Source organism: Malus domestica, chromosome 02 (genome assembly GCF_042453785.1).
Source record: "Malus domestica chromosome 02, GDT2T_hap1".
Classification (NCBI taxonomy): Eukaryota; Viridiplantae; Streptophyta; class Magnoliopsida; order Rosales; family Rosaceae; genus Malus; species Malus domestica.
Window position 1 is genome coordinate 2703170 of NC_091662.1, and position 25521 is coordinate 2728690.

Consider the following 25521-nt stretch of genomic DNA (forward strand, 5'->3'; position numbering starts at 1 on the left):
CAGATGAAATTGGCATCTCTAGGCTTCTTAGGCGATGAAATTGGTGGCGGTTTGTGTTGGATTTATGAAAAAAGAAGGTTTGTGTTGATTTTTTTATCTTTTTTTTTTAAGGAAATTATGAAAAGGGGATTGTGGAAAAAGATGCTTACTTTGGAGAGGCATAGGGTGGACTTGAGGAGGGAGAAGTTGGAGGGGGATTTTGGGGACGATGGGTTGGAGCGCTGGAAGTGGAAAAGCAGTCTAGGGTTGTTGGGGTTGCTGTGGAGGTGGGGGTGGGGGTGGGATGGGGTGGGTTTTTGGATGGGAGGAGAATTGAAGAGAGTGAACAAGAGGGCGATGCCCTGCCATCGTGGAGGAGAAGACGGAGTTCGATATGGATGAGAAGGTGGAGAGAGGGAGGGTGGGGTAATTGACTGGGAGTTGTTTGGCATTAGATCCAAATTTTTTAAGTTTTAATCTTTTGCAAAAATTTGAATTTTCTACATTTTTGTTCTTGGGTTCGGATTATGGAAAATTAGGGTTGGAATCTATTGAATTTTTTGAGTTATTTACTGTTTGGTTACCGAGAAAACGAGGAAAAATTGATGGGAAAGCTGGGTAATCTGTTTTAGAACAAATTTGAGTAATCTAGGTGGGGTGGGGGGTTGCGGGGGAGGTGGGATGGGGGGTTTGGGTTGCGGGGAAGGGGAAGGGATCAGTTGGGGGAGGTGAAGAGAGTATAGGATAGGGGTGGGGGGTTGCGGGGAAGGGGAAGGGATGAGTTTCTAGGGATTTTTTTTAATAATTTTTAAATTTATAAAAAAAAAAAAAAAAAAAATTTGCCACGTGGCATCAATGTGGCAGCCACGTCAGCTCTTAACGGAACAATGGATGGAAAATCTAACCGAGGTATTATTTTGAAATAAAATAGTACGTGAGGTATGAAAGTGAAATGTTTTAAAGATGTTGTATGGGGTTGTAATAGACCTTAAACCTGAGGGGTACTATGTAATTTACCTAAAAATTAATCTATATATCTGTTTAGGCCAAAAATAGTGGTTTGGGGCTGAGTATAGAATCATTCTCGGCCCGGGAGGCCTTGCGACAAGGGTGTTATGGATCGTTCAGTACGTGGGCCTCTAAACCTAGGTCGGCTAGGTCATGACGTAAGACAGGCCGAGTCCTATAGCGATAAGGAGTCTCGGCAGGATTAATAACCCGAAAGCGAATCCGGTTCAATAAGGGACTAGGTTCACAGTCATAATAAGAGTAGGATTGGTCGAGTCAGTGTTTGATCAGGAGAGGAAATCCTAGTCCGAATAGGGTTTTAACCCGACCTTGGGGGATCCGTTGCTATAAATAGAAGAGGCTGTGCATCATTCAAGCCCCTACAATTCAACACAAAACTGCCCTGCGCAAGCTTTCTCAACAACTTTGAGATTTTTTCTTTTCTTTTCTCGCTGACACATCTTCCGTTGGCATCAACAGCACTGTGGAAGCAACCGGTGATATCTTAAGTCAGCATAGATAGCTCTGTCATCGTAGAATCAGTCGGTCTCGCAGTATCTTCCGTTGGCATCAACAGCACTGCGACGAGGACGGTTGGTTACCTATCCAAGTCTCGGTCAAGAAGGATTTCCGGATCCTTATTGATTGAGATCATCTTATTAGCCTCCTCGGCGAAGTGAGGTGTTACAGTATATCGAGCTCGGCGCATTGCACGCCGAGTTATTTTATGATTGGATATTCCCAAATGGGATTTAGAGTTCGGCATTCGGACGGCCGAACCACGTTCACCATTAAAACTTATATTTGCTTTGAGTATTTGTGCCCTTACACTTTGGTGTCGATTCGGCGTGAGTTTACTCTGACGAATAACATCACTGTAACTGAATCCGACGACGACGACTCGTGAACTTCGTAAGAATAGTAACTTTGTCTTCAGGTTCGAGAACCCAAGAGGCCGAGACGCGTTCCTTCCTCGGTCGCAATCGCAAGACGCAGGAGTCAGCCGCGCACCCAACACAACATCAACAAATTTACTCCTCGGCCGAGCTCGACCGACGAGTTGGCACGCCCGCATTCACCGAATGACGTAGTTAGCTTATAGATTACTCGGCCTGCGCGCCACGTAGGCTTGGTAGTTTCGAGGGTCAACAATATCATATAGAAGGAGTTATATGTCTACACACTTTGTGATAAACCCGCACAATTGTTGTGTTCATATGTGGTATAACTATGCTATATAGGTCACATGTTCAAGTCGTGGAAACAACTTCTTTGCAAAGCCAATGTAAGGTTGTGTACGATAGACGTTTCTCCACCCCCTCTCTGACTCTCGCAAAGCAGAAAGTCTTGTTGGCTTAGAGTCATTCTTTTAACTGTTAGCTGATGAAATATGAACTTCACTAACATTAAGATCATCAAACTAACCCAAAGATAACATAAGTTCCTAATATTTATACCTATGTACGAGTTATATACATATATCGGTCTCAACCTATATGATCATCATTTACCACGTATGTCACTCTGATTGGTCATGGAAACAGTGAAACAAAATGCACAATATGTTTATGAATATTATACCTCGAATGAACTTGGAAAATGACATTCCTATTTGGCTGTGTTTTATTGATTAGTCAGAAGAATAAGAGTTCTTGAATAATTGAGTACGATCACCAAATCACCAATGATTTATATCCAATTTTGTTGTACATGTGTGTGATGTGTCGATCCCTCGTCGATGCATTGAACAATTGCTTTTTAGTAAAATGAATGATGAGAACTCATATTTTGATTATCGTCGTGATCTTAAGTGAGATTTTTAATTATCTATTTCTTTTAGCGTCAAAGCGTAACACTAACTTCACACAATTATCACTAAATTCTCATTAAGTCTCATCAAGCATCCTTTGAACTTACTGAAACAAGTGCTGTTATCTCGAAATTATTTGGTTTCCTTGTTTCAAAAAACTCATCATTGATCAAATCAATAATGAGTTTTGAAAATATAAATAACAGTTTCATTCTTATTTGAAAAATATGTAAATGATTAACACTTTAAAAAATGGAGTGGGAAAGAGACACTTGTCACTATGTTCATCACAATCAATCTTCAAATAATTGAAACCGGATCCTGTCCGAATCTATAGGATCTGAACCTAAGGATCACAAGATTCGGATCGTTGAAATTTAATTCAACAGCTACAATTATTATAATTTTTAAAATAGTACTTTGTTTATAACCGTTGAATCAAATTTTAACGTCTGAATCTCGTGATCCTTAAGCTCACTTCCTATAGATTCGGAGGGGATCCGGTTCCCAAATAATTATGTACGATCACCAAATGGTTTTGATCGAATTTTGTTGTACATGTGTGATGTGTCGATCCCCCATTGATGCATTGAACAATGCCTTTTTGTCGTTTAAAAAGTTATTATGTACTTATTGCAATACAACCGAAGTCAGAGAATTATCTTTTAACTTGTATAAATTATGAAGTATTTTTAACAGTTTTCAACTTATGCAAATACAAATAGCAACGCCCTTCTGTTGTTGCAAAATATCTTCAAGATTAACACTACAACAATCATGCCTTTTTACTGGATTAGGCTGCGTTTTTTTAATAAAAAGTTTAGGTGAAGGAGAGGGTATCCCATCTCATGATCAAAGTATACTACAGAGAGATCTTAGCTCATTCTTTGATTTTTGTGAGTTGTTTACTAATTTATCTGACTCGGAATAAAAACCAGTGTGATTACTATAATATCCTTATTCCAAAATCCTAAAGCGGTGGGTTTGGTGTGTGCAAACTTGAAATTTAAAAAATATTAAGAGAGCATAATAGGTAGAAAAAATGCATTCCCATTCCCTCTCTATTCCATAACTCAAATTCCACATCCATCTAAGGAGTTCGATTCCTCCATTTTGGGGAGTCGGATTCCTTAATTTGTGCTGGGCTTGCCACTCCTTTGATTCCTCCAAAATTAGTAAACGCTTGAATACTTTGTAATCGGAATTCAACTTCTTGTTTTGATTCCGATTACGGATATGTAAGCATACCCTTACTGAACTCCAGGTGCATTCTAGGTTCTAGGATTAATCAAAATTTATATTCACCAAATCAGTTGGTTGAGCACTCACAAATCACAATCATGGGATTTGTTCAAAACAAAAAAACAAAAAAATCACAATCATGGGATATTCATCATTCACACCAAACACAAACAGCCACTCATTACATTTCACAAGCAACAGCCACTTGTTACTACTTAGGTACTGACTAGTGGCCCAATAAGAACAAAACACATGTCACAACTTTAATTTAATAAACTTGTAACCAAACACAATGTTAACCTCACATCCAAACATCCCATTTCTCCCTCAAAGCCTCACTACTCCTTGCTTCTGCCATGGTATCAACGCCAGAAACCTTGTCCTCGGGAACCTCATCTTCTCCGTCGGCGCCACCCACATCTGACCTTTCTCTGCCAACTCTGCCCCCAAAATCCTCCTATTCTTTATCGTGGAAGCCGTGGCAACACCCCGTCGTCGTCGTCGGACTTCTCCGTAGTGGAATCTTTGGCAGTTCCGAACACCAACATTCTCCCAAATTTCACTGAATAATTTCAACCTGCTTCATAATTTTTTCTTACAGATGAAATTTCCTTCATAAGATTAGCAAGATGGATCAGATCTTTCATGGGTTTCGTGAAATTTGGGAGGGCGAAGCTGCCATGGCTTCGAGAGAAAGGAGAGAATGTGGTTGGTGGAGATGTGGCACCAGTGCTTGTAGTGAGAGAGAAGATGGATGTTTGGATACTAGTACAAGAGATGAAATGGTGTGTTTGGTAAGAAAGATAGTAAGAGGGTTTTATTTGATGTTTTAAATTTAGTGATCCTAATAGGATGGTCAACGACTACGGTATTTTTTTGGAAAAAAAAACAAACAAAAAAAGAAAACAATTACGGTACTTGTACTCAAGTATTATCCTTTCACAAGGCAAACTGATTAGGAATTGCTGCGATTCTTTCTGAATAGCCTAGAAGATGTCGAGAGTCACTTTGAAAGTATTACCTAAATTCTAACAAAAGCCTATAAAACAAAAAGCTACTATCATTTCTTCATCATGGATTAATTTTATATTTCAACGGCTGACAATGCTGCTGTGGCAAAACCGAATAGGACAGGACTTGTGTAGATTTGATTTACCTTTTTATGATTGGACATTGAATGTGTTTACTTTGTTTGCTTATATAACACCCTGCAAAATGTTGCAAGATCGTGTCTTTTTCTGCATTCTACTTGCATCGCCAAACTTCTGAGCCAAAGACGGGTTTGGAGTAGCTTTTGCGATCTGGGGTCTGGATTCTAAAAGGGATTCATCTTAACACGAAGACTTCGCAGACGGTCATCCATCATCTGATGCTAGTACTGCTCTCACCTAGATTCGTTTAACTTCGTAGTTCTGATAGAATCATGTGTGCGTAAGTTGGTATGATCACAACCTCATACTGAAGTTTGAACTTTGAGTGGTGAAGTAGAGAGAGTAATACGATTTTCTAGTTTTCAAAGGCGGATTCGGTACAAGAAAATGGTATCTGGTGGTCATATAGGGTTCTACAACAACAACAAAAAAGCTTTTTTCCACTAAGTGAGATCGGTTATATGAATTCTAGAACATCATTGAGCTCGGTTCTGTGTCACGTATTTTGTTAGATCCAAATACTCTAAGTCTTTTCTTAGAGTCTCTACCAAAGTCTTCATAGGTGTTCCTCTACCCCTTCAGCCTTGAACCTTTATCCTGCAATCACATCTTATATCCGGAGCGTCAGTAGGCCTTTGTTTCACATGTCCAAACCACCGTAACCGATTTTCTCTCATCTTTCCTTCAATTTCGGCTACTCCTACTTTACCTCGGATATCCTCATTCCTCATCTTATCATTTCTCGTGTGGTGGTCATATAGGGTTCTAAGTAGCCAAAATCTTAGGGTTCTAAGTAGTTGATTATATCGGGGATGATTGATGCAGGCATGACAATGTCCTTCCACACACAAAACCGTCCACCTCTTCTTTCCGGACTTTTGACCAAAAATAGGACACAAAACAGAACCAAATCAAGCTCTTCTGTAGCTACAATGCATGTATCTTCAGTTCTGCAAACCAATGAGAGCGGAAATCTACCTGAATCGAAGAAAGTTCGGAATTCGGGCTTACCTCTAACAAGATGTCACGCACTGAGCCAACCAAACACTGTCGGCATCATTGGAGGGGTGTCTGTTTATTCAAGCCTCCTTTTCTTGGAGAAGCTTGTCTGGTGGAGTCTAAAAGATGGAGGAGAATGCCCGCCCTTCATCGTGTGCAGCGACCCAACATTGTATAAGGAGCTTCCGATTCGCAGTTTGTTTCATTCACACACAAGAAGTACTAGTAGTGCTCAAATCCTATCAAATAACTGGCCTATCATCGAGAGCTTGTGTAGCAAGAGGGCGTTACTCCAGCACTCTGGCGCTCAATGCATAGTCATGCCGTGTCATCTGTCTCATGCGTGGCACGACAAGATATCTGAGGACTGTTCTCTGCACTTCCTTCATATCGGTGAGTGTGTTGCCCTGGAGCTCAAGGAAGCAAAGTTGAAGCCACTGGAAAAAGGAAGTAATGTAAGGATTGGAGTGCTTGCTGCAGATGCAACTTTAATGGCTGGTTTTTACCAAGAAAAGCTACAAAGTCAGGTACACATTCAACCTAATTTCGTTTTTCTTGCTCATTCATCAAATTATGTGAAAACCATGAAGATACCAATTCTGATTTTCTTCGAAAACTTTACTTACATTTTAAGTCACCGGCGAAAACATATTTCGGTGCAATGGCAATGGACAGGGGTTTGATGTTGTGGTACCTGACAAGCAAACCATGGAGCATGTGGTGATTCCCGCAATTGAAGCGATAAAAAGACGGGACATGGAGGGGGCACGAAACCTGTTAAGCATTGCAGTCCAGGTCCTGCTGGTGAGGGCGGTGAACACCGTGATCATTGCTTCGGACGAGTTGCAGGTTGTTCTACCTCCGGGCGATCCTCTTCTTAAGAAATGTATCAACCCCATGGATGCTTTGGCTAGGTCGACAATAAAATGGGCAAAGGCTACAAGCAACGGTGGATAAGAGATCGTAGCAACATGGCTAAATAAAATGTACATAATCTTTGTGTCATTGCCATACTTCCCTTCGTTTCTGTAGATATTAGCAAATCTTTAAATCAACTGAACTGAAACTTCCTGTAAAATCAACTTCTGGTTTGAAACATGTACACAGATTTATGAGTTACAAGTAGACAACCAAAATGTCGTTGAACAAAAATTAAACAATAAACTTTTGTACTTTTACAACAATTGAATGATGTGAATCTCGAAGGGTATCCAAGCTTATTTCATACAAAAATAAATTCCAAAACAGAGCACAAAGCGGCCTCAGGAAGTCAAATTCATTTTGAAGAAACGGCAAATGCAGTTTAGTTAAAAATGCAACTACAAGCTAATTTCCTGTGTACCTTCCAACTCATCCTTGTCCACATTTATTTCCAGTGATTTTGCGTATGCAAAGAACCCAAACATCAACTGACCTGGCATGCTATTTGGTCCAACCGGAAACAAAACCAAAATTGGAACTCAATCAATCTATTGGAAACAAAGAAAGAAACCCATATGGTGTGTACAATTATCTGTAGTAAAACAGAATACAAACTTCGCAACATTCATACCAGGCCATGGCTGAGAGCTATGATAGACAACTTCTCCTACTTCAATACCAGTCTCTTCCCATGTTTCTCTCCTCACTGCTTCTTCTAAGCTTTCCCCTGGCCAAGGACGAGAAAAGGATCAAACTAATGAAACTGTTACACAACCCCCGAAAAGGAGTATAAATACTAATACCGACTATTATACACAGTTACCAGTGTCTGACATATTCCCTAGAGTTACCTCTATAAAACCAGCTAAGCAACTCCACATTCGAGGTACAAATCGAGATTGTCGACTTAATAGAGCACGGTTGTTCTCTCTATCAATGACTAACATTATGACAACCTGTTGAAATGACACAATATGAGCTATACAAGAGAAAAGCACCAACTTGAAATGCAAACTGATAAAGCATAATCATACCGGATCAACACGAGGGTAGACCCGCTTTCTGCACAGCCCACTCGAACATTGCTTCCGCCTCCCAGCTTCCTTGGGGACTGTTTTTTCTCCACAATGTCCACAAAATTGTGATATACTATGCCATTCTAGCAAAGCCCTGGCCTGATCACACACCAAAAGCATACAACAATTCGAAACTATTTAGGAAAACGACTGCGATCATCACACAACTATTGTGCACCAATACGAAAAAAGTTCAAAAACTCAATTGCTTCATTCATTAAACACACCAAAGACATTCCCATTGCAATTCAAAGAACTTGATCTCACTAACATGTCAATTTTAGAATTGGATATGTGCCATTTACAGAAATTAAGCTTGATATACTAATTTTCTAATCCGTTAAAACAAAACTAAGTTCATGTTAAAAACAAAGGCTTTGAGCTACATATCTAGTCTTATCAAAAGTTCAACTGATATTCTTATTGCAATGTACATCTTCTGTGTGCATGTTTGCGGGGTGTGCGGGGTATGAGAGAGAGAGAGACTCACCAACTTTTGGGCCAGTCTGTTCTTTGATTTCATCTAGATAAACCTGTTAAAAAAAAAAGATTCTTAGTTCTCAATACAGAAGAAGAACCTGAATCCTAAACCCTTAATGACAAGTAAGTTGCTATACTGGCAAATATAACCCAAACCATAACGAGCAGGAGAAAAAATGAAAAACCTTTTATCCTATTACGAAACTCAATCCTTAAGATGTCAGGTAAACTGTAACATGTACATGCAGCACATTCAACTTCCACGTAGAAACGAATGCGCACAACAAATTCCGGTATTCACATCATATAACCCTTTGACCTTAAAACCCCAAATAAGAAAATTTATAAAAACCAATAGCCGTGACTATCCATGAAAACGTAAATGTCACTCAGAAGTGTCATCTTGCAGTAGTAAACCTCAGCAATAAAAAGGTATTCTGATCACACACCGGGACATCTTATCCTATGTTCTTTTCGGTTTCAAAGCTATACCATGCAGGCATACACGTTGTCTTACTACTATCCGATGATGAATATCGCTAACACAACACCGTAAATGAAACCAGTTCATCAAACACAATCAACACTAGCTTGAAAATCCCCATTACTCCAAACATTCTAAGCTAATTAGACAAGAATCCAAATACATAAACAATTAATCAACAACCAAGACATATGTTAATGCACAAAATCAGTGAGGACTTTGGTACAACAGAAAGTGTTAAGTTTGTGACATTCGCTAGATTGCTCCAGTCACTAGTGTGGATAAGTATGTAAATGAATAGAGATATGGAAGCAAACACAAGATGTATGTGGTTCACCCAGATTGGCTACATCTACTAAGTAGAAGATTTCTCATTAATTGTGAAGGGTTTATACATACAAGTATATAGGTTCAAGCTCTATTTTGTGAGTACTAGTAAATGATTTAGTACAAATGATATTAGGAAATATTGTGGGAGAATAATCTCCTTTTATAGAAGAGAATTTCTAGTTTTGTTATGATATTGACATGTATTATGTTGTGATTGGCTTCTGATGATGACACGTGTTGCGCTATGATTGGCTTCTAACGTCGATACGTGTCGCGTTGTAATTGATCTCCTGGTTAGAGGAAACTCTTCTAGATCATGGTATAACGTTAGGTAGTTTCAGGATTGGTCATTCAAACAACTTGAATAAACCAAATTCAAATACTTAATTATACTATCTGTAGTTTACAATTACAACTAAATAAACCCAGAATTGAATATCAAAACAAAAACACCATCACAAACACACCCATTTCTTTAAACGCTCAAAACCATCAGGACCCAATTGGGCACGCCTCAAAATTCCTGAGCTAAAACCCACATTGCATCAGTGATAAGTCAACAATCTGATCAATACCCAGATGAAATGACCAGGAGAAATTACCAAATCCTGCGAGGAATAGTAGCCGAGATAGGAGATTCCGCCGGAGACGGCTGCGACTGCTCCGAAGGGAATGCGAAAGCTGGACTTCGATTGGCCTCGAAACGAGCTGTTGAAGGCGATCGGCGCCGCCTTGGCGAGCCTCTGGAAGAAGGTAGCCATTGGAAGAAGCAAAGCACAGATGCTGCTCGCTACTTGCTTTGCTGATTTCTTTCTACTCTTGGCGACGTTTCCAGTTTCCACTTTCGTGGGAAAAGTCGTTTCTGGCGCGGAAGTCAGTGATTGCTGGGCCCAATAGCCACACGGCCCAATTTTTGGATCGGATACTTTTCACTGGGTGGGCCGGGAATTCAAATATGGGCCTTGACTGATGAAGTGATGAAACATGGGTCGAAGCTTAAAGCCTGATGTGCTCTCCATTTCCAGTGGACCAGTGCCTCAATGTGAAAAAAAGAAACCTTTCCTTTTATGGAAAGTACTGATAATCCCACGTGGACGTGGTTTATGAGTCCAGTTAAGATACAAATACATAACCAATGCGAACACTTGAAAATATTACTTTATGAGTCCCGCCAAGATATGAACACGTAATAAATGCGAACACTTGAAAATATTTTCAGGTCAAATTTGTTGAAATTCAGCGTGGCCTTCCGCATACACAAAGCTTTGTGGGTCAGATTTGTTGAAATTCAAGAGTCAATTGAAGAAAATTGAAGAGAAATAAGTAGACTCGACAATGAATTTAGGTCGTCACACTTTAGAGATTAAGTGTGAAGTTGAGAGCATCAACATCCATGGATTTGGGGCTCAATCTTTCTTGAATTCGAATGGTAATGGAAGTAAATCCAGGAGGAGGAAGAACACATGATAACTTTATAAATATATCCTTCTATCTTTTGCTTGAATACACGCAACGTAAGCAATATTTCTGCCATGTCAGCACATTTTGTCACATTTTGACTTAATAGACAAAATCTCAACAAAATACAGTGAAAATCAAGTTTCAAGTTACAAAGTAACAATATTTTCATTACACGTGAAGTGGATTATGGTCTATTTGTAATCGTGTAAACATACAAGGTGGTAGGTAAGATACTAAGATTCAAACATCTAATGATTTTATGATTGAATTAGGATATATAACAATATCTCATAGCACCAATTATATAGTTGGTGATAGTAAAACAAGAAATTATTATAATCAATTGCAAATTCAACAAGTGGGATTAAAGAACAATAAACAAAATGAAGAACACAAACACAAGGATGACGATGTATTTATCATTTCTACTTTTATGGTGAGATTTTCTTGTCATGAGCAGGACTAAAACAATATATATATATATATATATATATATATATATATAAATTATAATTAATGTATAGGGTCGTCTTTTTCATGCAAAATTTAAGCCAATAAACAAATGAACGACAAGCATGCAACGTGAGTCTCTCAACTTGAAAAGCTTTAAATATGAGCCAAGTAAAACACAACATTCATTAAGATTGCATGAATCTCCTCATTTGCTAGGACAAGGAGGAGATCTACAAAATATTTTTAGTGTGATTGGAACTTGGTTATATCGTCATGTGTCATTACACAAGTAGAGAAATAATTGAAAAATCAATTATTTCTCTACTTGTACAATAAAGTATGACGTATCGCTATGTGTTGCGGACAAGAAAACCTCTTAATCAATTATTTCTCTACTTGTGTAATAAAGTATGACGTATCGCTCTGTGTTACGGACAAGAAAACCTCTTGTCATTTAGAACTGGTATAATATGCTAGCAGAAAAAAAAAAAAAGATATTTAGAGTTGTTTATTATTATTAATGGTAAATTATTCTACTAGGACAATGAGTCATGACTCCGAGCACCAAACATCCATCGATTGTCGAGAAAATTGGATGTCGGCTGGCTACTAGGTTCGAAGAAAATTTTCATTATTTTGGTAACACGTTTCGGTACATTAAATTCAATAATATAATTAATTAGATTTTTTTTTTTAAAAAAATTTGTGTTATTACATTTGATGTGTCCGGAATCTCTTCTAAATTCAAGGTGATGGTATAATCGAAGCAAATTTGAATTTGGCTGAAGCCGATTGGTCGGCTAACACAACCTTACCATCAACTTACTATTGAAGAAGGCAAAAACTCTGACATCGACATATTGACAAAACAAAATAGAATATATAATAATAGTCCTACTTTTAATCAATATTCTGAAAATTGGTTTAGGCGATGCCTAGGCGCTCCACGGTGGTCACCCGCCGCGATTAATCAATAGTCGGAAGAAAAAGCGACAAAGAGAATAGGCGAGCAACGAGGCGGGCGACTGGGTGGCCTAGGTGGTAGTTTGGGCGTTTCAGATATTTTTTGCGAAACAGCTGGTTCTCTTTCTAGGTTCTGGTTCTGCATTTCAAACTCCTTTCCATCGAAGAAGACAAGAGGAAGAAGAAAGAGAAATGAGTTTCTCTCTCTTCCCATTCACACCCACATGACGGACAAGACATAAGACCACCCAACATTTTTGTTTAGTTGTTTTTTAAAAGTGATTCCAATGGAATTAGGAAATGCAACTGACATAAACATATATTAAATATTCATGTGGTACGCCCCACCTCCCATTTCTGTTGCATGTTATCTCACTTAAAAAATGCTTTCAACAGACTACAAATTTACACTACATATTTTTACTTTTCTTTTAAGTTCACTATATATTTATAATCTTTGAAAATATTTAGTAAGTACTACAAGCTTATAATCCTTTAAACTTTCATCTCATATTATCAAATTCACCAAAATATTAATAATATAAAATAATTTACTCAAATCCACCTTGTTTGCCTAGGCCCCCGCTTAGGTGATAGACCCCAGCCCACTGCCCGACTAACGTCTAACGTCTTTTAGAACCTTACTTTTTACATTTTATCATTAGTTTTTTATCTTATCCATGGGTTTCATACAAGTATAATTTTTTATAAGTGTCAATCGGCACTTATTTACAAGATATACAAGAAGTTTATCTAAATCCACCTAGCCCGTCTAGACCCCCCGCCTAGTCGTCTAGGCGCTAAGCGCCAGCCCGCCACCCAACTAACGCCTAGCGTTTTTTAGAACCTCGCTTTTAATTGCATTGATGCATTTTGTTTGATGACTCTATATTCTTCTCTGTAGTAATTGTTTCCTAATATATTATGTAATTGATATGTTGTTCTTAGTATAGGTTTCCTACTTAAATATGTATTGTTATAAGCTTATATATATATATATATATATATATATATATATATATATATATATATATATATATATATGGATATTTTACCAAAAGCGATAGAGTGATATTTCATTCAATATAATAAACAAATAAAACGGGTATCAATTAGGTACATAGCTCCAGTGATAAAAAAAAAAATTAATCTCTATATTATATAGAAGGAATTATATGTCTACACACTTTGTGATAAACATGCACAGTTGTTGTGTTCATATGTGGTATAATTATGTTGTATAGGTTACAGGTTCAAGTCGTGGAAATAACTTTTTTGCAAAACCAGGATAAGATTGTGTACGATAGACATTTCCCCAACCCCTCTTCAACTCTCGAAAAACAGAAAGCCTTGTTGGCTTAGAATCATCCTTTTAATTGATAGCTGATGAAATATGAACTTCACTAACGTTAAGATCAAACTAACCTAAAGATAACATAAGCTATTAATATTTATACTTATGTACGAATTATATACATATATCGGTCTCAACCTATATGATCATCATTTACCACGTATTGACTGATTGGTCATGGAAACAGTGAAACAAAATGTACAATATGTTTATGAATATTATACCTTGAATGAACTTGGAAAAAGACATCCCTATTTGGCTCTCTGGTTTTTTTTTTTTTTTTGTTTAGTCAGAAGAATAAAAGTTCTTAAATAATTGAGTACGATCACCAAATCACCAATGCTTTCAATCCAATATTGCTCTACGTATCGATGCCTCTTGGTTTCAATCCAATTTTGTTGTACGTGTGTGCGATGTGTCGATCCCTTGTCGATGCATTGAACAATGCCTTTCGGTAAAATGAAGGATGGGAACTCCTACTTTGACTATCATCGTGATCTCTAAGCGAGATTTTTAGTTATCTATCCCCTTTAGCGTCAAAGCAAACCACTAGTCTCACACAATTATCACAAAATTTTCATCAAGTCTCATTAAGCATCCTTGACCTTACTGACGCGACTGCCTCTTGTCTCGGAATTATTTGGGTTCCTCATTTCCAAATAAATCATCATGCACTACTCATTGACAAAAAACAGAAGCTCGATCAAATCACATTTCAAAAATTAAAATGAGTTTTCGTGTCAATAACAATTTAATTCTTATTTGAAAAATACGTAAGAGGTTAACACTTTAAAAAATGGAGTAGGAATGAGACACTTCTACTTGTCACTATGTTAGTCACGATCAATCTTCAAATAAGAGAGGACTATGGAAAATGATCATCGTCGAATCCTTTTCTAGGGATCCCGTGATCGTTCATTGTACATCGTGCAATCAAAATTCATTTCAAAATTTAAAATTAAATATGAATAACACTTAACGAAAACTGACCGCACGATATACAATGAACGATCGCAATCACGGGATCCCTAGGATCTTTTTTCGAGGATGATACCAAATGGGTTTGATCGAATATTCTTGTACATGTGTGATGTATCGATCCCCCGTTGATGCATTGAACAATGCCTTATTGTTGTTTAAGGAAGTATAGTAGTTTCTCGACTTCAAAAAAGTTATTATTTACTTATTTGCAATACAACCGAAGTTAGAAAATGGTATTTTAAATTATGAAATAAATTTTGAAGTACTAATAACAGTTTTCGATTTATGCAAATAAAAATAGCAACGCCCTTTCGTTGTTGCAAAATATATTCAAGATTGACACTACAACAATCGTGCCTTTTTACTGGATTAGGCTACGTTTTCTTTTGATAAAAAGTTTAGGAGAAGGGGGTGCTATCCCATCTCAAGATCAAAGTATACCACAAGCTTCTTTGAAGATTTATAGAGGAGTCTTAGCTCATTCTTTGGTTTTTACATATCGCCTATTCAGAGAAATTATCAGTAACAAGACTCAAATCTAAGTCTTGATCTAGCAAAAAAAAGGATATTTACTAGTTCAATCAACTCTCGTTGGCTAGGCACTTTTCAAAGATTATCTCAAGTTTTTGATTTGAGAATAATCATCGTCAACTTCTCTTCAAGAAAAATAAAAGTTCGAAGTTGCACTTTTAGACCTGCAAAATGACTTCTCGAAGTACCAATAACAATAGAAAGGTTTTCGGATTTAACACTTACAGTTACTGTATTCCAGGTGTGTTCTAGGATTAATCAAAAGTTATATTCACCAAGTCAGTTGGTCACTCACAATTATGGGATGTATTCACGCCAAACACAAACAGCCACTCGTTACTTTTCACAAGCAACAGCCACTCATTACTTTTCACAAGCAACTGAGTTGAGATACTTTTTAGATCTAACTTCTCAGAGCCTACGGTCATCTCTAATCAAAGGAGAGTCAGGTAGCTCGTTTTAACCTTATAATCTTTCGAGAAATTAATATTTTAGTGAACATTGCCATATCATATTTCTTACTATCTCTAACCGAGGGACCAAAGGGTCATAGACCAAACATAACCATGTGACAAAAAATCATCGCCAACCAAATGGAACAAAGGATCATAGGCCAAACATAATTTATTATTTTAATTGAATTAATATGATTACTTAAATTAAACTACCTCAATAATGTTTCGAGATGTAATCTTAATAATTTTTCGGATAGAATTTCAAATAACACGTGCAGTCAGTTTTTATCAAATATTGTTTATGTTTAATTTTAAATAAGTATATTTAAAATGATTTCTAATTACACAATGTAGAATGAATAAACACGATTAATAGATCTCTAGAATTCTTACAAAGAGTATTTGACGAAAATCCGGATTCCTCATTCCAGAGGAAAAACAATTTAATAGACAGAAGAAATTCAATTCTGGCACCAATAATGTAGTCTCTGAAGTCTGAACAGTGTCACAAGTAAAACCAGTATATTATTATTTAAGAAAAAAAATTATTATATTTTAAAATAACAATTGGATGTGACTGTGAGTGTGACTGATGAGAGAGATTCTCTCTTTCTTCTTCAGACGGACATCCGAAATATCAGAAACCCAAATTGGAAAATCTGTGTTCTTCTCCTTCCTTCCTTCCAAAAAAGGGAAAAATCCGTGTTCTTTGCAAAGTTTTCACTGTTGAGCCCCTGCGCTCTTTGCAAAAAGCTTCAACTTCTCAGTTTTTGGGGGTTTTCTGTTTGGCTTCTTAGAAAATCCAGCCTCAAGTTTTGTGCTTTACTGTTCTCAGGTCAGACAAAATCTTCCATTTTCACAGCAACCAAACAGGAAATACCATTTCTTTTTTGCTAATGATTGGTGGGAATGCAACTGTTAATCCAATTGTAACTGAATCTTTCATTTTCACGGCAACCAAACAGGAAATACCATTTCTTTTTTACACTGTACGGAATGTGTTTGGGAGATGGAGGAAGTCGGCCCTAGCTGGCTGACTCCTTTGGCCAGCCTGTTGGCCTGATTCCTATTTTTTTGACCTGGTGGGGTCTACAAACTTTTTGATCTAATCCTTGAAGATGATTTTCATGTTATTTCGGATTATTTTCGACCATCTAACCTTCTGATCGGATCGGTTGAAGATGACCTAAGAACTAGAAAATTTAAACCCTTTAATAGAGATCGGGGTGTTTATTTTATGTGAAGTGGGATAATGAAATGATTTAGTGAAGATTGTCGTATTTAATTTGAGTGATCGAGATTTCTTGGTCTTTAGGCTCCGAATAATTAGATCTGGAAACGTTCTCAGTTTGTCAATAATTTTTTAGGACAAGGATTGTTTGCCCTCTCACTTCCCGTGCTCTCCCGTGCCCTCCTGTTTGTGTGGTCACGATTAAGCCACGTCAACATTTTATATTACTATTCATTTTTTGTCTTATCATCTTTATAAAAAAACAATATAAAATATTGACGTGACTTAACCATGACTATACAAAATTGGAGAGTACGGGAGGACACTGGAAGTAGTAGGGTAGACAATCGTTGTCCAATTTTTTATCCTAAAATACTGACAGACTGCAATACCTATCAGATTTGTCAGGGCAGGATAAAGGCAATTAAAGTCGCAGATATTCACAGATATTTTAGAAATAAAAGTCATTTATTTTGTTTTTAATTACATTTATTAATTTTATATTTCAACGGCTGACAATGCTGCCATGGCAAAACCTGATAGGACAGGAATTGTGTAGATTCCATTTACCTTTTGGGAGCATTTTTGATCATGTTTACCATCATATTTATCACTGTTATATGAGTTTGAATTTCGAGATTCTTGTAGTGAATAAGCAAATTTCAAAATTCAAACTCATTTAGAGATAATAAATAAGATGGTGAACATACATCACATAAATGCTGAGCAAAAATGCACTCTTTATCTTTTTTATGATTGGACATTGAATGTGCTTACTTTGTTTGCTTATATAAAACGCAGCAAAATGTTGCAAGATCGTGTCTTTTTCTGCATTCTACTTGCATCACCAAACTTCTGAGCCAAAGGCTGGTTTGGAGTAGCTTTTGGGATCTGGATCTGGGGTCTGGATTCCAAGAGGGATTCATCTTTAACACGAAGACTTCGCATGTGGTCATCCATCCTCTGATGCTAGTCCTGCTCTCGCCTAATTTCGCTTTTAACTTCGTAGTTCCGATGGAATCATGTGTAAGTTGGTATGATCACAACCTCATCCTGAAAGTTTGAACTTTGAGTGGTGAAGTACAGAGAGTAATCAGATTTTTTTGTTTTCAAAGGCGGATTCGGTACAAGAAACCGGTATCTGGTGGTCATATAGGGTTCTAAGTAGCCAAAATCTTAGGGTTCCAAGTAGTTGATCATATCGCAACGGGGATGGTTGATGCAGGCATGACAATGTCCTTCCACACACAAAACCGTCCACCTCTTCTTTTCGGACTTTTGACCAAAAATAGGACACAATACAGAACCAAATCAAGCTCTTTTGTAGCCGCAGTGCAAGTATCTTCAGTTCTGCAAACCAATGAGAGCGGAAATCTACCTGAATCGAAGAAAGTTCGGAATTCTGGCTTACCTCTAACAAGATGCCACGTACTGAGCCAACCAAACACCGTCGGCATCATTGGAGGGGTGTCTGTTTATTCAAGCCTCCTTTTCTTGGAGAAGCTTGTGTGGTGGAGTCTAAAAGATGGAGGAGAATGCCCGCCTTTCATCGTGTGCAGCGATCCAACGTTGTATAAGGAGCTTCCGATTCGCAGTTTGTTGCATTCACTCAAACGAAGTACTAGTAGTGCTCAAATCCTATCAAATAACTGGCCTGTCATCGAGAGCTTGTGTCGCAAGAGGGCGTTCCTCGAGCACTCTGGCGCTCGATGCATAGTCATGCCGTGTCACCTGTCTCATGCGTGGCACGACCAGATATCTGAGGACTGTTCTCTGCGCTTCCTTCATATCGGTGAGTGTGTTGCCCGGGAGCTCAGGGAAGCAAAGTTGAAGCCACTGGAAAAAGGAAGTAATGTAAGGATTGGAGTGCTTGCTGCAGATGCAACTTTAACGGCTGGTTTTTACCAAGAAAAGCTACAAAGTCAGGTACACATTCATCCTAATTTTGTTTTTCTTGCTAATTTATCAAATTATGTGAAAACCATGAAGATAACAATTCCGATTTTCTTCGAAAACATTACTTGTATTTTAAGTCACCCGCGAAAAACATATTTCGGTGCAATGGCAATGGACAGGGGTTTGATGTTGTGGTACCTGACAAGCAAACCATGGAGCATTTGGTGATTCCCACAATTGAAGCGATAAAAAGACGGGACATGGAGGGGGCACGAAACCTGTTAAGCATTGCAGTCCAGGTCCTGCTGGTGAGGGCGGTGAACACCGTGATCATTGCTTCGGACGAGTTGCAGGGCGTTCTGCCTCCGGACGATCCTCTTCTTAAGAAATGTATCGACCCCATGGACGCTTTGGCTAGGTCGACAATAAAATGGGCAAAGGCTACAGGCAAAAGTGGATAAGAGGTCGTAGCAACATGGCTAAATAAAATGTACAAAATCTTCGTGTCATTGCCATATTTCTCTTCATTTCTGAAGATATTTGCAAATCTTTAAATCAACTCAATTGAAACTTCTTGTAAAATCAACTTCTGGTTTGAAACATATACACAGATTTATGAGTTACAAGTAGATAACCAAAATGTCATCAGACAAGTTAAACAATACACTTTTACAACGATCGAATTATGTGAATCTCGAAGGGAATAACATCCAAATCAACATATATCCAAGCTTCTTTTATTATCGAAAGATAAGTAGTCCAGGAATTTGGACTACGGATGAAATGAATTGAACCACGCTACAAATTCGAAGTGGAACCGCTGGTTTGTTTTAGACGTGCTGTGACACCATCTGTTGCATCCTGATAGACCCAAGAAGAGATGAGGTGATGGGCAATTGCGAATGGCCCGGGTATAAACATGGGTGCGAGTTCACCACTTTCAACATTGAAGTCGGCAGAGAAGTTCTGCCCTTTCTCAACTCCTTTGCACATCTGTTCCACCTTTGACGCCGCTGTTGTCTGCGCCTTCTTGTATTCAGCAAATGCCAAAGCTCTCTTTACATCTTCTCTACTGTGCCACTGAGCATCTGGTTGGACAAAATTTCAAAGAAGAAAATCAGCACTCCATTTGATCGGATGCGTACAATGCAGCTTGTATTCAGAAAATATAATTTTTGTACTGAGTTCTATTACTTTTCATACAAAAAATAAATTCCAAAACAGAGCACAAAGTGGCCTCAGGAAGTCAAATTCATTACGAAGAAACGGCAAACGCAGTTTAGTTAAAACTGCAACGACAAGCTAATTTCCTGTGTACCTTCCAACTCTTCCTTGTCCACATTTATTTCCAGTGATTTTGCGTATGCAAAGAACCCAACCATCAACTGACATGGCATGCTATTTGGTCCAACTGGAAACAAAACCAAAATTGGAACTCAATCAATCTATTGGAAACAAAGAAAGAAACCCATACGGTGTGTGCAATTATCTGTAGTGAAACAGAACACAAACTTCGCAACATTCATACCAGGCCATGGCTGAGAGCTATGATAGACAACTTCTCCTACTTCAATACCAGTCTCTTCCCATGTTTCTCTCCTCACTGCTTCTTCTAAGCTTTCCCCTGGCTAAGGATGAGAAAAGAATCAAACTAATGAAACTGTTACACAACCCCCGAAAAGGAGTATAAATACTAATACCGACTACTATACACAATTAGCAGTGTCTGACATATTCCATAGAGTTACCTCTATAAAACCAGCTAAGCAACTCCACATTCGAGGTACAAATCGAGATTGTCTACTTAATAGAGCACGGTTGTTCTCTCTATCAATGACTAACATTATGACAACCTGTTGAAATGACACAATATGAGCTATACGACAGAAAAGCACCAACTTGAAATGCAAACTGATGAAGCATAATCATACCGGATCAACACGAGGGTAGACCCGCTTTCTGCACAGCTCACTCGAACATTGCTTCCGCCTCCCAGCTTCCTTGGGGACTGTTTTTTCTCCACAATGTCCACAAAATTGTGATATACTATGCCATTCTAGCAAAGCCCTGGCCTGATCACACACCAAAAGCATACAACAATTCGAAACTATTTAGGAAAACGACTGAGATCATCACCAACTATTGCGCGCCAATACGAAAAAAGTTCAAAAACTCAATTGCTTCATTCATTAAACACACCAAAGACATTCACATTGCAATTCAAAGAACTTGATCTCACTAACATGTCAATTTTAGAATATTACACATAGCAAAGTACTAAGTGCTTTGGGCAGAAGCACTTACATGTCCAGCAATAGCCAATTCCCTCATAGCCCTGGCATCACCCCAATCAGTAGCCACCATAAGCGTCCTCAGCTCAACAAAACACAATCGTTTGCTACCCAATTCAGCAACCAAGCTACTCTCACTATCAGCGGAAACATCAATGGCCCAATAAACGAGGTCGTCTTCGGGCCGGGAACCCAGATACACCAGCGATTCTCCACTCAGCTGGACCCCACAATTAGTCAGGAAACCTTTACACTCAAACAAACTGATCCAACCCAGATGCCAATTTGGCGCGGAATCGCCGGCACCACCGCCGGAGGAAGCTAAAGGCCTGCCCTTTCTGAAAGGCAGAACCTTGAAGCTGAGGGAAGAGGGCAATTGGGCACCTTCCAAAAGTTGGGTCTTGAGGGTCTCGAGCGCTTGGGATGGTGAAAAAGGGTCGCTGGGACTTGGGGTCTTGGTTAGCAGGGGATTGCCGGCGAAGGCGTGGGACTGGAGGTTTATGGACATCGTGTCGGCGGCGGCGGTGGAGGCGGAACAAAGAGCTCTTCTGGACAGGATGTGGAGAGTGGATTTTCTACAGAAAGAAAGGAAGTGAGTGGAAGAAGAGAGGAGAGAGAACTTGACCATGCTTCCATTGGGTGGTGGCGGTTTTCGAGGAGAGAGAGGGAAAGCGAACGGAGGTAGGTGGTGACTACGAGGCTGGAGTGACGACAACTGTCACTGATTGAGACGCACAGCTGCCGAGCTGCCGGTGCCCGGTGCGGTCAGATAAGGCCACACACACAATGAGAATTTACAGAAAGCCCAAGTGGTTAACGGGAGCCTTCAATGTTTGGACTGGACTCTGCTTCGGGCCTCTCAGAAACAGAGTTCTTCTTGATATTTCATGACCGATTTACGGAATTTTGAAACTATGACCGAAACGTTCATACTATAAATCTCTATAAAATCACTTTTACAAAAAATTATAAAATATGAGATCGTTTAGTCATTCAACTTTGTAAAAACAGATGCACGAATTCGATAAAAGAATTACGAACTGTCTTATTTATTTGCTACAATTGATTGAATATATGGTATTGTTTTCAATTGATTTTTTTTTTTTGTTGCAAAGAATATTAATTTTTCTTTACATAGTGTTTGGACCCAAATTTGCATCATCGGCCTGAGTAATCGAGATCATTGAGTAAGCATACTTCTCAACCGTCGTATGGAAAGGTAAAAGATCATTTTGTTATTATTAAAGGATAATGTTATGATTTTTATCATAATTATCTTTTAAATAATTTATTATGGGAGATCTCCAAACTGGGAACACGGTGGCATAATTCGAGTTGATCTGGATGAATAGTATGCTGCAAATTGATTATTATAGATGTGGATAAATATTTTGGTATAGGCGCCAGAAATTAGCATCCCAAGGTGGTGGTTTAAATGGGGTTTGAAAAGTCATGGTGAACGGAGTAGATAAACAGTATGCAAATGGGATAATTATAAAACCTTTTTGATGTTGTGGTTTTGGTTACGTAGTGTGCTTTCTAGGATTATCATTATCCGTGCATGGATCAATGTGATTGAAGTTAAGCTCTAGTGGACTAGGAGTCTCTGAAGGCACGGTTTTTTATGGAAGAAAGACTTGGGTTTTGAATAAATGAAGCAGTCAGAAGATGATGGTATCTAAAGGATAGGCTTTCATTTAGTGAGTTTGAGTTGAAATCAAATACTAGCGTGAAGCTGCACCACTCAACATTTGTTCCTATAAATACCAAGCTACAAACAACGGAACAGGCCCCTCAAATTCAACACACAAAATTGCCCTGCGCAAATTCTCACAACTTGTGATTTTTCTTTTTCCTTTTTCGCTGACACATCTTCCGTTGGCATCAACAGCACTGTGGAAGCAACCGGTGATATCTTAAGTCGGCATAGATAGCTCTGTCACCGTAGAGTCAGTCGGTCTCGCAGTATCTTCCGTTGGCATCAACAGCACTGCGGCGAGAACGATTGATTACCTATCCAAGTCTCGGTCGAGAAGGGTTTCTAAATCCTTATTGGTCGAGGTCATCTCATCAGCCTTCTCGGCGAAGTGAGGTGTTACAGTTATTACATTCGGCACATTGAAAGCCGAATTTGATATTGAACTTCGTAAGAATAGTAACCTTGTCTTCAGGTTCGAGAGCCCAAGAGGCCGAGACGTGTTCCTTTCTCGGCCGTAATCGCAAGACGCAGAAGTCAGTAGCGCGACCCAACGCAACATCAACAAATTTACTCCTCGGCCGAGCTCGACCGACGAGTTGGCACGCCCCGCATTCACCGAAGGACGTAGTTAGCTCATTAATTACTCGGTCTGCGAGCCACGTAGGCTTTGTAGTTTCTAGGGTCAACATTTTGGCACGCCCAGTGGGACCCAGTGCTATACTACGAAGTTCATATGATATATCAAGATTCCAATCTGGCTCAACGTAGCCGATTGTACGAGCTCCTGGAGGAATTGAAAAAACATAATGAGGAATGTAAAAAATCTTTGGAAGCAGAAAAAGTTCTTCGTGGCCATAGAGAGATGCAAAAGTCATTCGCTTGCATGTTGAAAATAAAAGCTCCTGTTATCCTACAAGGGCAATGGGTAAATGCAGACAAGGCTCGATTTAATGCCTGGCTAGATGAAGAAAATTTTCCTTACGTTTCTGACTACAGATCAATTCCATTTGAAAAATGGTTAGGCCCAAAGGCCGGGGGGCAATTTTTCGCTTCGGCCGTAATCAGACATCGGCCTAAGAAAATTGTTAATTTGGCCGAAGAACAAAAGCCACCTATTGTTTCGGTCGAGATTGAAAGTGTAGTAGGCCTAGAAGAAAAAATTCAAGTTCTTGAGCTAGATATAAAAATTGACTTGGAAAATGATTCGTTAGAGGAATGCTCCAATGATGAACGAGGCCAAGATATTGGCCTAGCCCAAGAAACTACGCCAATTGATATGATTATTGGCAATAAAGCCGATATGGAGAAATCCTGTTCGGCTAAGTTGTTTGAATTAAAAGCCGAAATTATGCCTGGGGGGCATAATAATTGTTCAACACATTCGGCGGCCGAGAATGAAAAATATTTCACCAAGTCAAAAATATTTTGGAAAATTCTTTATTCGGCCTAGAGCGAAATCAATTTGAAAATTTTGATGCAAAAAGATCGCGGTTTGGAATAAAGCATCGTTGGCCTCCTCCTGAATATGGTTCGGCCACTTTTATTTCCATTTAGAAAAAAAAAATATTTTCTTAATCATCTGGCTACGTAAGCCGATGCATAAGAAAATTTGAGGGGCAACAAGTGGTGTGCTCGGCAAAAGTTTGGTAGTTTTGAATTTTGGTCGTTTTGTTTTTAGCCGAGCTCGGCAAACAAGCCGACCTGAGAAGAATTGTTTTCGCTGCTATCGATCATACCATGCCTATGGTCAAAATGTGGGAACAAGTTTCAAAAACATTTAATCAGGAAGATGCTAGGGTCAAAGTTTGGCCGAATAAATCTTGGTTGCTGGTTTGAGGTTATATATATATATATATATATATATATATATATATATATATATATATATAGTCATGATTGCTGACAGTGGGTTTGATATGTATATATATGTATGTATATGTGTATATATATATGGTCATGATTGCTGACAGTGGGTTTAATATGTATATATATGTAGCCAGGCCGAGCTGCCAAGAAAGACTCTTCTCGACGTCGGCCAAATTTATCCTCGACCCCAATCCCAATTCTTTTCGACCCTGGTTCATGAATATTTATTACTTATCTTCGGCCATGAGTTGTTCTTTGGTCGAAGGGAGCCGTGAGTGAACAGCAGCAGGGGATGACGGTCAAAAGTACTTCTGATTAGGCTGGAGTTACTTAATTTCCTTAATCATTCGGCTTACGAGCCGAAGTTTAAGGAAACTGGGGGGCAATGTTTGGACCCAAATTTGCATCATCGGCCTGAGTAATCGAGATCATTGAGTAAGCATACTTCTCAACCGTCGTATGGAAAGCCAGGCCGAGCTGCCAAGAAAGACTCTTCTCAACGTCGGCCAAATTTATCCTCGACCCCAATCCCAATTCTTTTCGACCCTGGTTCATGAATATTTATTACTTATCTTCGGCCATGAGTTGTTCTTTGGTCGAAGGGAGCCGTGAGTGAACAGCAGCAAGGGATGACGGTCAAAAGTACTTCTGATTAGGCTGGAGTTACTTAATTTCCTTAATCATTCGGCTTACGAGCCGAAGTTTAAGGAAACTGGGGGGCAATGTTTGGACCCAAATTTGCATCATCGGCCTGAGTAATCGAGATCATTGAGTAAGCATACTTCTCAACCGTCGTATGGAAAGGTAAAAGATCATTTTGTTATTATTAAAGGATAATGTTATGATTTTTATCATAATTA

At 38.7% G+C, this 25521-nt stretch overlaps 4 protein-coding genes across 5 annotated transcripts; 2 read left to right on the plus strand and 2 right to left on the minus strand.

Moving 5' to 3' along the window:
- Window positions 1-5519: 5519 nt before the first annotated feature.
- LOC103426605 (nudix hydrolase 19, chloroplastic-like) lies at window positions 5520-10330 on the minus strand. The gene is made up of 8 exons (XM_070805608.1): window positions 10083-10330; window positions 8145-8285; window positions 7962-8066; window positions 7742-7841; window positions 7532-7624; window positions 6964-7274; window positions 6816-6883; window positions 5520-6626 (listed from the first exon to the last, which is right to left on the minus strand). The coding sequence occupies exons 1-6, from the start codon at window positions 10239-10241 to the stop codon at window positions 7225-7227; spliced, it is 648 nt and encodes a 215-aa protein (XP_070661709.1). The 5' UTR covers window positions 10242-10330; the 3' UTR covers window positions 5520-6626; window positions 6816-6883; window positions 6964-7224.
- LOC139188325 (uncharacterized) lies at window positions 6003-7378 on the plus strand. Its single transcript, XM_070805595.1, has 2 exons — window positions 6003-6716; window positions 6865-7378. Exons 1-2 carry the CDS (start codon window positions 6003-6005, stop codon window positions 7144-7146), a joined length of 996 nt encoding a protein of 331 aa, XP_070661696.1. The 3' UTR covers window positions 7147-7378.
- Window positions 10331-17689: 7359 nt separating the features above from the next.
- On the plus strand, window positions 17690-19391 carry LOC103448302 (uncharacterized). 2 transcript variants are annotated; one of them, XM_008387554.4, is made up of 2 exons: window positions 17690-18835; window positions 18985-19391. In XM_008387554.4, exons 1-2 carry the CDS (start codon window positions 18122-18124, stop codon window positions 19264-19266), a joined length of 996 nt encoding a protein of 331 aa, XP_008385776.1. In that variant the 5' UTR covers window positions 17690-18121; the 3' UTR covers window positions 19267-19391. The 2 variants fall into 2 exon arrangements, with proteins under 2 accessions (XP_008385776.1, XP_008385767.1); XM_008387545.4 differs by having other exon boundaries at window positions 17728-18835; window positions 18943-19391.
- Window positions 19345-21932, minus strand: LOC103448292 (nudix hydrolase 19, chloroplastic-like). The gene is made up of 6 exons (XM_008387540.4): window positions 21110-21932; window positions 20737-20877; window positions 20554-20658; window positions 20334-20433; window positions 20124-20216; window positions 19345-19893 (listed from the first exon to the last, which is right to left on the minus strand). The coding sequence occupies exons 1-6, from the start codon at window positions 21722-21724 to the stop codon at window positions 19604-19606; spliced, it is 1344 nt and encodes a 447-aa protein (XP_008385762.2). The 5' UTR covers window positions 21725-21932; the 3' UTR covers window positions 19345-19603.
- Window positions 21933-25521: the final 3589 nt, after the last annotated feature.

Bases quoted from the DNA above. Each gene is read 5' to 3' on its own strand.
- LOC139188325 (XM_070805595.1), top strand. From the start codon at position 6,003: ATGATTGATGCAGGCATGACAATGTCCTTCCACACACAAAACCGTCCA. The intron at 6,717-6,864 runs GTACACATTCAA...GGCAATGGACAG, and splicing joins AAGAAAAGCTACAAAGTCAG to GGGTTTGATGTTGTGGTACC.
- LOC103426605 (XM_070805608.1), bottom strand. From the start codon at position 10,241: ATGGCTACCTTCTTCCAGAGGCTCGCCAAGGCGGCGCCGATCGCCTTC. The intron at 7,842-7,961 runs GTAACTCTAGGG...TCTCGTCCTTGG, and splicing joins GCTTAGCTGGTTTTATAGAG to CCAGGGGAAAGCTTAGAAGA. The intron at 7,275-7,531 runs GTACACAGGAAA...GTTTCAAACCAG, and splicing joins GGACAAGGATGAGTTGGAAG to AAGTTGATTTTACAGGAAGT.
- LOC103448302 (XM_008387545.4), top strand. From the start codon at position 18,122: ATGGTTGATGCAGGCATGACAATGTCCTTCCACACACAAAACCGTCCA. The intron at 18,836-18,942 runs GTACACATTCAT...TTGTATTTTAAG, and splicing joins AAGAAAAGCTACAAAGTCAG to TCACCCGCGAAAAACATATT.
- LOC103448292 (XM_008387540.4), bottom strand. From the start codon at position 21,724: ATGGTCAAGTTCTCTCTCCTCTCTTCTTCCACTCACTTCCTTTCTTTC. The intron at 20,659-20,736 runs GTATGATTATGC...TCATTTCAACAG, and splicing joins TCTACCCTCGTGTTGATCCG to GTTGTCATAATGTTAGTCAT. The intron at 20,434-20,553 runs GTAACTCTATGG...TCTCATCCTTAG, and splicing joins GCTTAGCTGGTTTTATAGAG to CCAGGGGAAAGCTTAGAAGA.